The sequence below is a fragment of the Gymnogyps californianus genome, chromosome 4 (assembly GCF_018139145.2).
Source record: "Gymnogyps californianus isolate 813 chromosome 4, ASM1813914v2, whole genome shotgun sequence".
Lineage (NCBI taxonomy): Eukaryota > Metazoa > Chordata > Aves > Accipitriformes > Cathartidae > Gymnogyps > Gymnogyps californianus.
This window is the reverse complement of record NC_059474.1, coordinates 31,357,960-31,370,705: the sequence shown is the minus strand read 5'-3', so window position 1 is coordinate 31,370,705 and position 12,746 is coordinate 31,357,960. Positions and strand designations below refer to the sequence as shown.

The window sequence follows — 12,746 nt, the reverse complement described above, 5'->3', positions numbered from 1 at the left end:
TTGCTTTTCAAGATGATATTCTCTACACTTGTACTTCCTTCACTGTAGCTTGTGGACTTCTGGCAATCTGCGGGGTCAAGATAAGTGCTCTGCAGGTGGTCTACAGAACTATATTGATGATAAAGGAGCTGGCAGTCCTCAATAAGCCTTAAGATTAATAGTGTTTCATTGGCTGAAAAAAAAGAGAATCTCTATTCCCTTAACTAAAGGAAACTGAATAAGTTGCATGTTTTGAAGAAATATCTTTACTTAATTCAACTAAAATACAATTACATCATGTTTTTAGCTATTAAGAACTCAGATGCAGTATGGTTCTCATTCAGAAGACTTAATTGCGTTATTTACATGCTTCCAGAATTAGGATCCATTTGAAAACTCAATTGATTTTGATGTAGAATTAAAGAAATTCCACTCAAAAGAACAAGTTAGCCTCACAGTCTTCCTAGCTTCTCTCTCTGAGTTTGTTTTCACACAAGGGTTGTGTTAAAATATGATGTTGAGGTTGTAATTATGTTGAAACTAACTAATCATTCAGTGTAGAAGCAGATTATTGGTTTTGACACTATATTGGCTGGTCACGGTTTGAACTGACCTCAGCATTACTACTCCTGCTCTGCAAGCTTGGATGAGCAGCTGAACTTCAGAAAGTAGCTGGGAAAACAGATGGCCTTGGAGGTGGAAACCGGCTTAAGAAGTCCTTTTCCTCTTCTTACCCACTTGTTTTCACTCTACAGTTTGCTGTGTCTCCAGTTGAACTGGTGCAACTACTTGTGAACTGAGGATACAGTTTTATATGACCCTTGGTCAGAACTAACATGTGGCCTTCTGCCACGGAACGCTTATTATATTGTATTTTGTTGTATTAAATTAGGTTATTTGTTTAAGTTTTTCCCCCCACTGCCTTACACCGCATGACCGACAGCTTCCACTCAAGCAGGCAGTGGGATGAGCAGGCCATGGCTAAAGGGCAAGGCAGGCAAGCAGGGCTGCCTCCTTCAGTCACACCCAGCACCAAACCACGGCCTTAAGTGGCCCAGACTGAAAGCGCCCTGTGTTTGATGTTTTGTTTGTCTGGATTTTGTTTATTTTTGTTTGTTTTCTGTTTTTTTTTTTGTTCTGAAATGTTTTTAAACGGATCTGTTTTGTCAGCAGTAACCAACGACCGACAGGGCAAACGGCCAGGGCCCCCCGCCGCATCGCTGCCCTCCCGCCTCCCGCCACCACCGTTAGAACCAGTGAGGCGGGGGTGGCCCTGCCCCAACGGCCGCCGCCGTCCTGCCACCATCGGGTCAGACTAGAGGCCTCCGTGAGGAGAGGCAGTGCCCTGGGGGGAGCCATGCAGGTGGGCGCACAGGGTCACCCCAGCCCCGAGCTGTCCAGGTGGGGCAGCCGCTGAGACCGAGGGCGATGAGGGAGTTGGGGCAGGGATGCCAAGGAAATGGGGGAGGCTGCAGGTGGGCAGCGGTTGGAGCTGAGAAAGGTGCTGGGTGCTGGGAGAGCCATGTTGTGCTGCCTGAGGCAACAGCCGCGCCTGCTGGGCAGGGAGAGAAGAAAGACAAGGTGACAGGGAGGTCAGGATCAAAGCCGGCCGCCGGGGAGGGCTCCCTTGGTGCGGCCAAGCCTGCCACAGGGCCCCACAGGGCAGAGAGAGCTGATGTTGCTACCCCAGTCCTGCGTAGCCTTCCCAGCTCCTGCGGGTGTCCCAAGAAATGGCAGATGGGAGAGCCGTTTATGTGGGTTTTCTTGTGAGAATACATCAGGAAACTCTGAGTTTCTAACAGTTAAGAATTAACCGTCATTACTGTCCTGTAAGAATACTAAAATACTACACTTTGATAGCTGGACGATCATAGGTGTAGCATATTTTAAAAACATAATTGAGAATTTGTTTCATGTCATTCTCCAAAAAAAAGAACTGCAAATGAAATCTGTCAGAAGTGTTATTTACACTTAAGGATTGAAGTTATCCAACCTGTGGGTTCCCAAACTTGATATGTGCATCACCCCGGCAAAGCTGGTGGTAACTAACATTACCATTGGCAGCAGTGAGAAGTGTCATGAGAAGTTCTTTTGCTTGGCATTGTAGCCTGCTAGTAGAGTAATACTGCTTCTGTGGCCTGCTAGTAGAGTAATACTGCTTCAGTAGTCTAGCTTCATACTCCGAAACCAATTTACGTTGGATCACTTTTGCCGTTGCTTGGCTCCTTTCCACTCTTACCATCAAATATCTTCTGAAGTTCTTGATGCACATTTTCATTTATTTCATCTGTGCATATTAGTGCAACCTTGAACTAATCACTTAACACCAACTTTTTAAACATTGATTTAACTCAATTTGTTAAAAAATTGTTAAAGGTTTCCTAGCTTCTGATCTTCTCTTCCTTGAGACTGGAGTTCAGGTTGATCAGAGACACCTGTTTCTGTTATGTTTACTGTGATCTAGGACTCTTGATCCAATTTTTTTTTGCGTTTATATTTTGTAGATGTAACGGCATCTAGAAAATGTCCAATGTACAACTGGTTAGACAAACCTATTGAATGTTACAAACATTAAATAGAAATAGTATAAAATACACCATTTAAGTAAAATACTATGGGAAGATTTTATGTAGGACCCAAATTTACAGAAAAACACAAAATGTCAAAATCTTTCCTGGCAGAAACTGGCCAGAGCTTATCTTCTAAGTTACCTGCATTCCAATTCTGTTTCAGTAGTCCTTTTTGGTGCATGGTTTTGAAATTATTTGTCCAGTTATGATGATGATTTTTATTACGTTTTTTAATGCCTCATGATTCTTCATAATCCTTCTACTATGGAGAAGGATTTGCATTCCGTGAAGTGGGGAAATCTGATGCTGACTTAAGTCAGGAAATCATACAGTAAAGCACTTCTGTGGAGGCCAAACCAAAGTGCATGTGTATCACTTGTGTTTCTTTAGCGGTTCCCTTGGAGCAGTAGTCCTCTTACTTCTGTGGATTTTTTGATACCCTGGCTGTACCTAAGTCAAAATTCTGCTTTGGTGAAGGGTTGAAAACTTGCAGTAAGACTGAGTGTAAGACTTTTTTACGTAAGTAAGTAAACCCTGAGGAATTACACTATGGCAAAATCTTCATTTCGTTTTTTCCTATTCCAGACCCATTATTGTCCATCTAATTCATTAGATTATATATGGAGCTTCTCTTTTATTTTTTCCAATGGATTATATCAATTACTTTTCAATCAAAGAAAGAGAAAACATCACTTATTCTTAATTCTTTATCTATGTTTTCATATGTGGATAAAGTTAAAGTAAGTTTGCTAGTATATTTGAAAGACTTGACGATGAAATAACCATGTTCTTAGAGGTAGAATGTTACAGAAAATAACTTTCCAAATATTATAACTATTTACAATAGAGTTGTCATCTCTAGTCCAAAATCTGGATATTGGAGCTTTGCAGAAGGAATCAGTTAAAGTATTCAGGTATGAAATCTCTTCTTTATCTTAGCAATAAGGCACTAGATGTTTGCAAAGCCAGAGTGCTCCACTAGTAGTTAATATTGGTAGCAGCACCCTTGCCTGCAGTCTGCTGAGCCCATGCAATAGGAGCGTTGGAGGACCTGTCATGAACTACTGCCACTTCCTTTCCACTCCAAACCCTGCCAAGCCTCACTTCCTTCCTCATGCCAGAGAAACTGGCAGAGGTAAGAATCTGTACTTAACTTCCTTGTGAGCGATAGCATAATTCTGTTTACTCTCTTTGTGGATTTCCCAAGTATGTTTTCATCTAAAATGCAAAGCAATTCTTTTACCTTTGTGAAATTCCTTGAGGCATGTGTAGCATTTGATCTGCATTAGAATTTGTTTCATCATACTCATGCTAAATTCTGTACAAGAGCCTTGCTGAATAAAAATGAGGCAGCTGGCAGCTGGAAAGGCCAATGTAGTATTCATAGGCATGGTAGTAATCCAATGGAAATCCTGGATGTTTCCTCAGGTAAAATTTTTGTAATGTACTTTTTGTTCATTTGATGCTGCATTATTATGGAATTATGAATATCACTAAATATTTCTGATATACACATATTTATACAGAGATTTCTTTATGGAGGTTTTCAAACAAGTCGTTATTTCAGGGCCAAAAATACCACGCTTTTTGATTAACAACCTGTTTTAAAATCTGCTTTACTACTTCTAATCCTTATTCGAGGCCTCCTAATGTGTTGCTATTCTACCATTCCAACAGCAGTCCAGTTACAATAAACAGATTCTTTTAAGGTGATAATTTCAGTAGAAATGCAGTCTTATAAATAGGATGCAGTTCTTTTATCTTAACCTTTTAATTAAAATTACCACAAATGTAGACTTAACACCTACGGAAGTCCTGTGTTATAAACATAGTGTAGGAAGTAGCTTATGTTGACACATTAATATTAATCATTCATTTAAAATTCAAAGGTCTTTTTCTTCTGATTCTAGGCATGCTTTTACACGTTTATTCACAGTGTCAATACCTTATTCTTAGTAGTAACATAAAAATACTGATACAAAAATCTTGTCTGCATAAAGCTGTATTTCTTTAAGCATGTTTAAGCAAGCAGTGTATAGTTTTAGGTTTCTGAAGTAGGTTTCCATATATCTTTTAGACAATTTTTAGCTGATACGTTGGAGACCGATTGTTTTATCTATGCTTACATTTTGAGTTTTCTTTCTCTCTTATTTTCCTGCTGTTTTCTGTTCAGAAGTGAAAAATGACAAATGCAAATTCATGATAGAGAATGGTCCATGAAGGTATTGCAGCCTCTAAGTAATGGTTTCCTTTTGTTACATCCTTAATATATGCCGAAGTGAAAAAGGGCTGGTTTTGGTTTAAAAAAGGGCACACAAGACTGATTTGTTGATTTAGTTTTGTTTCATAATATTAAAACAGGATCCAAATGAAGATACTGAATGGAATGACATACTGAGACATTTTGGAATTCTTCCTCCAAAAGAAAAACCAAAAGATGAAATTGAAGAAATGGTTTTACGCTTGCAGAAAGAAGCAGAAGGCAAGTAAAAGTAAAAATACATGTCATTAGTATAACAAAATTTGAAAAGTAGAGGTATTTTCAATAATGCTTTTTGTAACTTAAACATTGTACAATAATTATATTTTTACTTTAATTATTTTCACCTGGGTATTTTAAAAAGGATTCTGAATTAAACATACAACACAGTTAGTGACAAACATTATGGCATGTAACATGTACAGATAACTAATTTTCATAATTTCATAAAGGAACCAGTCAGTATAAGCAAGATTCACATTCTGAACAATTGGTAGTAATCCACTCCTGTATGTCTGTATTTTCCTGTACAGTTATAGTTAAATACATTTCTTTTTTTTCTCTCTCTTACCCAGAGTTATGCCAAAGTTGACTAATTTCTGAAATTAGTACATCTTTTTCTTTCGTTAGTTCCATGTCTGTATAATACTTTGCATACATTTAAAATGTTTGCAGACACTTTGGAGAACAAAAGGTGACTAATTTTTTGTTTGTTGTTTCTAGTGAAACCGTATGAAAGAATGAATCTTGAAGAATTGAAGGAAGCTGAAGATGACTTTGATGAGGCTGATAGGAAAGCTATTGAAATGTACAGGTATAGTAAGATATTTCTATTCCGATTAACAGTGCACGTGTCACTACTGTACATGTACATGCTCCTGAAAAAAACCCTCAGAATCTTTTCAACAGTAATGTCTGCTGACACAACTGCCCTTTTCCACCTTTCGCTCCTTTGCCAGCAGATAGACAGCACTCACGTTACTGTCCTACTTCTTCCTGATTACCAGTGGCAGAGAAGCATTTCACACCATATTTTACTTCAACATTTTGTTAGAACAAAATTATTCCCCTTTTAAAGCACTTTAGTCTCGAAGCTGGACATTTAAAAGAAAAAGAATAGAAGGGGCCATAGTGGAAACCACTGTTATACATCCTCAGTTCAGCTGAAGATAAATTGTGCTACTGTATTTTTAGGGGCATTGTATGTCTGAAGTGTTGTATACTCAACATTTATCTAAGTTACACAAGTAGGGTCATTCTCTGTTTGCCTGATTAAACTGCACCCCTCACTCTGCTCTGAAGATACTTTCTGCCAGTCTTTAGGAGTTAGAGCAATGATGATAAATATTCAAAGAAAGGAGAAGTTCTGTATCCTATTTTCTCTCTTCTCTTCTGGATAGCATTTTCTGTGGATATCAGGCCAGGAGGAAATGGACAGTTGGTCGCAGGTATCCCTTTTCTATCATGTTGCAGAAGAACATTAGGAAAAACAGGGTCCCAACATATATGGCCCCAACTTTGTGAAAGATACTGAGTTTGTGCATACGGAGTGCATGCCACCTATATCAGGGTGGCAAGCCATTAAAGAAGAAAACTGTATTTCAGTGCTGGAATCAAAGTGTTTAGTATTTTTAATTGATAATTAAATAATTTATCTGAGTATTATGAGCATAATACATTTCTGCCTTTTGGATAGCACTCATTTCTGGTACAGTAGGCTTTCTAAATATATTATTGAAATAAAAATGCAATGTAAAATTTATTATGAATTACAGTTTCACTATATCACACACTGCGGTTTCTATGCTGGAATGGTGGTAGTTGATAAATCTGTGCGTTTTTGAAAAATGTTTATTAAGTCAAGTCAGTTGTGGACCCTGAATGCACAACTATTGTGTTTGTTTTGCTTCCTATCCAAGATTAATTTTAATGGCTTTTCTCTTTCTTACTTCATGAAAATATTCATTTGAATTTTATGTTGAAGGAAGGCTCAGGGGAGATCTAATCAATGTCTATAAATATCTGAATGAAGGGTGCAAAGAGGACAGAGCCAGGGTGTTTCCAGTGGTGTCCAGTGACAGGACCAGAGGCAGTGGGCACAAACCAAAACACAGGAGGTTCCCTCTGAACATCAGGAAACCCTTTTTTACTGTGAAGGTGACTGAGCACTGGCACAGGTTGCTGAGAGATTTTGTGGAGTCTCCATCCTCAGAGATGTTCAGAAGCTGTCTGGACATGTTCCTGGGCAGCCTGCTCAAGGCTGACCCTGCTTGAGCAGGGGGATTGAATCAGTTGACCTCCAGAGGTCCCTTCCAACCTCAGCCACGCTGCAATTGTGTAATTCTGTGATATACCATATACTGTTCTTAGGCATAACTGTGGCACAACCTTATTCAACTATTTAATAGGAGTACACCAATCATTTTACTTACAATACCATGCAGAGTCAATATGTTTTATGAATTCACGTTCAGAAAACTTTGGCAGCTTGTATGGAGACTTAGTAATTTTAGCTATACTGGACATTCACATGTAATATTTTTGTAGGTATTTTACAAAGTACTCTACTGAGTTCTGCAAAGCTTTATACTGTAAATAAGAAAAATGAGACATGCAGTTTACACAGAATACAAAAGCTAATGTGATCAAAACATTTCCTCTGTCTAGATTCTACGTGTGTTTCCTGCTTTTGCATTGTTAAAATGACTAAAATAATTCTAGTGCTAACACTGTGTATCTAGTGCTGTATTCTCATGGGAAGATAATAATTCACATAATTATGTGGAAGTTGTGAACCTAAATTATCATGCATTGTTGCTAGAGTATAACAACATTGCAGATATATTATTTAATCTTTTTTGGAAAAGCCACTTCTCTAGTGGCTTTCAGTTAGTAAAATTAATAGCTGCTTTTAGTTCAACAAATCTCAGTAAGGCATTTTCCTTTTCTACCTTGCAAGTATTTTTATAGACGAAGACTGCCATCTACTGTTTTTACATTCCAATTTTCAGGAATTATTTTAAAATTGTCTGGTAAATAGTATAAGTACTGGTAGTTCTTCCTCAAACTAATCTCATTTTCAGAATCATAAAAACAATTAGTACCAGCTTTAATTTTTTCTTGCTTTGTCTCAAATAATAAACCCTTGTACAACATGTTTGTTACTCAAATTTCCCAAATCTGATACTGATGAACTAAGAAAATGTATTTTAATGTTATCTTATTGAATAAAAATCAGCACAGAAGCCTTTCCAGCTCTGAAATTACATTAGAAGACCTTGAGCTAAAGGGTTACTTAAAGCATTTGTTTAAGTAATTGAGAGAAATGCATTAGATATTCTTTTAAAATGTATTTAAAATATTCCAAAGAAGATGTTTGTTGTTATTATTACTTTTTAATTAGGCAGCAACGCTTGCAAGAATGGAAATGTCTTCAGAGGAGGCAAAAGTATGGGGAGCTAAGAGAAATTTGTGGAGAGCAGTATGTAAAGGAAGTTACAAATGCTCCAGAGGATGTTTGGGTTATAATTCATCTTTATCGGTCAAGGTAATTACATTCTTGTTTAACATGTTGAATACTTCAATACAGAGAATTGAACTGGTAATTAAAAAGCAATACCAAGAAAAGTGAAATACAATAGACTAATGAAATAGCAATTGTTTGGAGGCAATGTAATCATAGAGCATGGGACCTCCTTGATGTGTTAATTCACTTTGTGAGAGTTAATCACTTCACTTTTGTTCAATTATATGGAAGATTTCTTTTGCTGTATATGCTTCTTACTATGTACTTAACCTCACTGAGATTTCTGAATTTCACTGAGAAAGTGGTGTCCACTGTCTGTGTTAAGGGAAGTTCATTTGCAGATTCTTTTCTCAGCAGGAGCGCCCAGATTATTCTACCTTTATTTCCCCTTTGACTGGAACAAATGAAAAGCCCAATAGGAAAAGTCTCAGTTCTGAAAACTGAGGAAAGCTAGGGAATTTGTTAGTTTATCGGTTCCCCAATAAATTCTCTAATGGTAGCAGAAGTTGTGACAGGATCCAGCAGAAATGTCAAAGGACTCCCATGATTAGTTCAGCATATGTTAGCAACTTTATTAGATGTTCTTCAAAAGCACTGGGAATTAGTATGGAATGTTTAATGCATTTTTTAGCTTCAGACCAGCTTTCTCTTTTCCTTCTTTTTAAGCCTGTTGCGAGGAAGCTTCTTTGATTCTTCTCAATTATCAGGAATTATTTCCAGGAGCAATAGGAATAGGTCAATCAAATGAAATTGTTCAAATTGCAATAATTTAAATTTACAGATCTGAAGAAAGAAAATAGCAGCCTTTCTTGCTTTTCATTGTTTTTGTTTACTGGAGAACCAATTCTATACTTTACCACTGCATAAATACGAGTCTGTGAGAAGGAAACTCATCATTCCTTAGGAATGAATACGAGATCTCCAAAGTCTCTCATGGCTAGTAACAAAACTGCCTCACCTGTCTTTGGCCACGAGAGGGTGCTGCTGGAACTCGTCGAGGGTGCATAGGTTAAATCAGCTTCTTCAACTTCAGTCAGTTACAAAAAAGATCCTAACTTCTACAAGGTTAACGGGCTGCAGGGGAACAAAAAACCAACTCCATTGTTTTTGGAAGGGGTTTTTTTGTGTTTTTTTCTACTGAGGTTTATATAGTGATTGTATTGCAAATAGTAGCTACGAAAGTAATGAGCAGGCCTATGGTGGTAATATGACTATACAAGGGTTTCCCTGACATTACTTAGATTTTACTAAAAGAATGAAGAAGTAATTAATGTTAAACTGAAAGCCAGTTCAAATAAAGTAAAAAATCTCATTTAAACTCTACAATAAATGGACAAAATGAGCTTTAAAATCTTAGTGGAGAACAAAATTGAGGCACAATGCTTGAAGCGTCTGGTAGCTTTACTGACATATTTTACAGAATGCGCCGATTATGTATTTTTACTTGGACAGCTCTTTAAATCACAATGATCTTAGAAGAAGCTAAATAAAATTTGTGGTGCAATTCTTATAACAAATTAAAGTAGAAGCAGACTAAATGAGAAGGTACATTTATTCTTCAAAGGCTTTATTTTTAATAACTTTAGTTATTTTACAAATAATTTACACTGAACGTGTCATCATACTTTATTCTTTTCTAGCATACCAATGTGTTTACTGGTTAATGAACATCTCAGCCTGCTAGCCAGAAAGTTTCCAGAAGTGAAGTTTCTCAAAGCCATTGTAAACAGCTGCATTCAGAATTACCATGACAGATGTTTACCCACAATACTTGTATATAAAACTGGTGAAATAAAAGGCAGGTTCATTGGAGTAGCTGAATGTGGGGGAATATATCTTAAAGTGGAAGGTATGAGAAATATTTTTAAATAATTCAGGGTATAGAAAATTTTAAGTTGTTTGTAATCATTAGATCTAAATATCACTGCTTAAAGGTGGAAAAGGTTTTTGATTATTTTTGTAGAAAAAAAGTCTACAAAAAGCAAAGAATTCATTTATGTAATTCTATGGTAAGAATATTGGATAAGCATGGATATTTTGCAATTCACAGTTATTTTACTGAGATAAAGTTGGGTTGTCATAAGGATGGCTCTATTTTTTGTTGTTGAGATGGATCTTGGTCTTTAATAAAAGTCCTTTTCCTCTTAAGTGAGAATTTCTTGCAATTATCAGAATTGTGATTTGTTTTTACAGAGCTCGAATGGAAACTGGCAGAAGTTGGAGCAATAGAAACCGACTTAGAAGAAAACCCCAAAAAGGACATTATGAATATGATGACACTGTCAGTGCGAAATATTTCTGCTCATGAAGACACCAATACAAAAAGCAGTGATGTGATGAAACCACATATTACTTGAGAAAATACAGTTTTTTACTCCTTTGATAAGCCCGAAACAATAAAAAAACAGCTTTTGTTTTACTTGCATACTTTTTGGTTTTGATTTGTAGAAGAAAATTGATGTAGTAGATGAAAGCCATACTTACCTTTAGATACATATAGATTGCTGTCATTGACACTGAGAGTCTCGATTCTCCATTTCATACAAACTCTGCTTAAATGGAACGGGAAGGGGAGGGCATTAGTCAGTGGGATCTAATCCATACCTTCTTCCTCCTTTTATCCAGCATGGGTGCAAGATACTCCTTTAATTCTCAGTGAAATGACAGTAGTGGAACTCCGCTCTGCTAAGTACCTTCTCAGTTCCCCCCATTGAAAAGGTGACCCAAAGACAATGATGTGTATAGCGATATAAAATCAGGATTTGGCCCTGAATCCATTGACTAACAGTTCCATTTGTTTGACAGGTGTACAAGAATTTTCTCCAGTGTGAAGGATAATCTTCCCACTATTTCAGAATATTGACAGCTGGATCAGTTGTTCCTTCCTAACAGAAGTGAGTATATCCTTAACAAAATAGTTTACAGTACAACTGTAGATAAGCAAATCTACATGAGTGAATGAAGAGACCACGCTCCTGATTCAGCATTTTTATTTGAATAGTGAATCAAATTGTATAGTATTAATGTTATTTTTCCAGTGACTCATCATAAAAAACCCAACCTCTGTGTTAAATGAAGATTTAGTTATATACAGTTGACATGGTTTATAGCATCAGGATGCAGAAATAAAAATGAAACAGAAACAGTTCAATTAACACTTGGCACGTAGATACCTAAGAAGAACAAGAAAATTAACATTAGCCTTTTTTTTTTCACCCAGTAGGATACAGCTGTGCTGTTAGTAGATACCTATTGGCAAATACCACTTCCAGAAACTTCTATTTTGCAGATTCAAAGAGATAACTAGTAGATGCATTTCAGAGATAATGGCTTATCTGCCATTATCTGCCTCTTCAAACTAGAAAGCTAACTAGTAGTTTTAAATGTAAATGGGTGATCAGTGACTTTAGATATGATTCCGCAGTCACGTCAGGTGAGTATTAGCTGCTATAAAAGGAGCATTACCACCCGCTTCCTCTTAGTGGTGAACCTCCCTCCTGCTACTATGGCCGCCGTGAGGTACACAAGCACAACACACATCTGTACAAGTGCTAGTGTTGTCACATTGGAAGTAATAGGAATACATCACTAGATACGACAGAAAAAGGCCAAACCTCCCCTTACTTCATCCAGGTGAAGTGACCATGTGATCATGATTACAGCCATGAGATGTGACAAAGCAGCAGCAAAATCCAAGGGAATCTGCAGGGTAAAAGCATATGTTTCTGGTTCTTGGTCAGTCACACCATTTGTAGGAAAAGGGTCTAGGAATAAATGCTAGTCAACCGTGCTTTACAGGGATTATGTAGATTGTGACAGGCTTTCAAGTCAGCATCTTTGTTAAATCCACTGATTTTAGTATTCTGGAGTGATGTGAAATTTAGTTTCAAAATCAGCTTCCTCAAACAGGTCCTCTTTTGAATATGCCAGCAAGGATCAAAAAGGAACATTCCGAGCAGATGATTGTTCTACGGCTCTGAAGTATATCATGCACAAGATGGCGATGACAGTTCTGTAGGAAACATGGCTATAGGTAATGGAAGTGCACTGGAAATTTCTGCATTTCTGGCCCAATCTAGTCCCATCATTCAATAACTGACAAAAGATTTGCTGCTCATAATTTGGCAATGTCTGAAAATTATGTTGGCTCTCATGTAACCTTTGTGAGTGAAATAAAACTATCATCACACACCAGAGCAAACTCACATTGACAATAAGAACCAGAAAAATAGCATTTCTAGGTGGAGAATAGTTTCATAAAACCACCACACCATTTCTAAGCTTTCTGTCCTGTTCCTTCGGGAGCCTTTAAAATACTTTCAAAAGAGAAGCAGCATTAAAAAAATGACGTTGGTTAGGCCATAACTTTGGCAGAAAATGCAAATGTGTGTCATCTCCACAGCTGTGTTGC

At 37.2% G+C, this 12,746-nt stretch overlaps 1 protein-coding gene across 1 annotated transcript; it reads left to right on the top strand.

Moving 5' to 3' along the window:
* Window positions 1-1,304: 1,304 nt before the first annotated feature.
* On the top strand, window positions 1,305-10,692 carry PDCL2 (phosducin like 2). The gene is made up of 6 exons (XM_050896446.1): window positions 1,305-1,342; window positions 4,911-5,031; window positions 5,533-5,623; window positions 8,213-8,356; window positions 9,976-10,184; window positions 10,529-10,692. The coding sequence occupies exons 1-6, from the start codon at window positions 1,337-1,339 to the stop codon at window positions 10,690-10,692; spliced, it is 735 nt and encodes a 244-aa protein (XP_050752403.1). The 5' UTR covers window positions 1,305-1,336.
* Window positions 10,693-12,746: the final 2,054 nt, after the last annotated feature.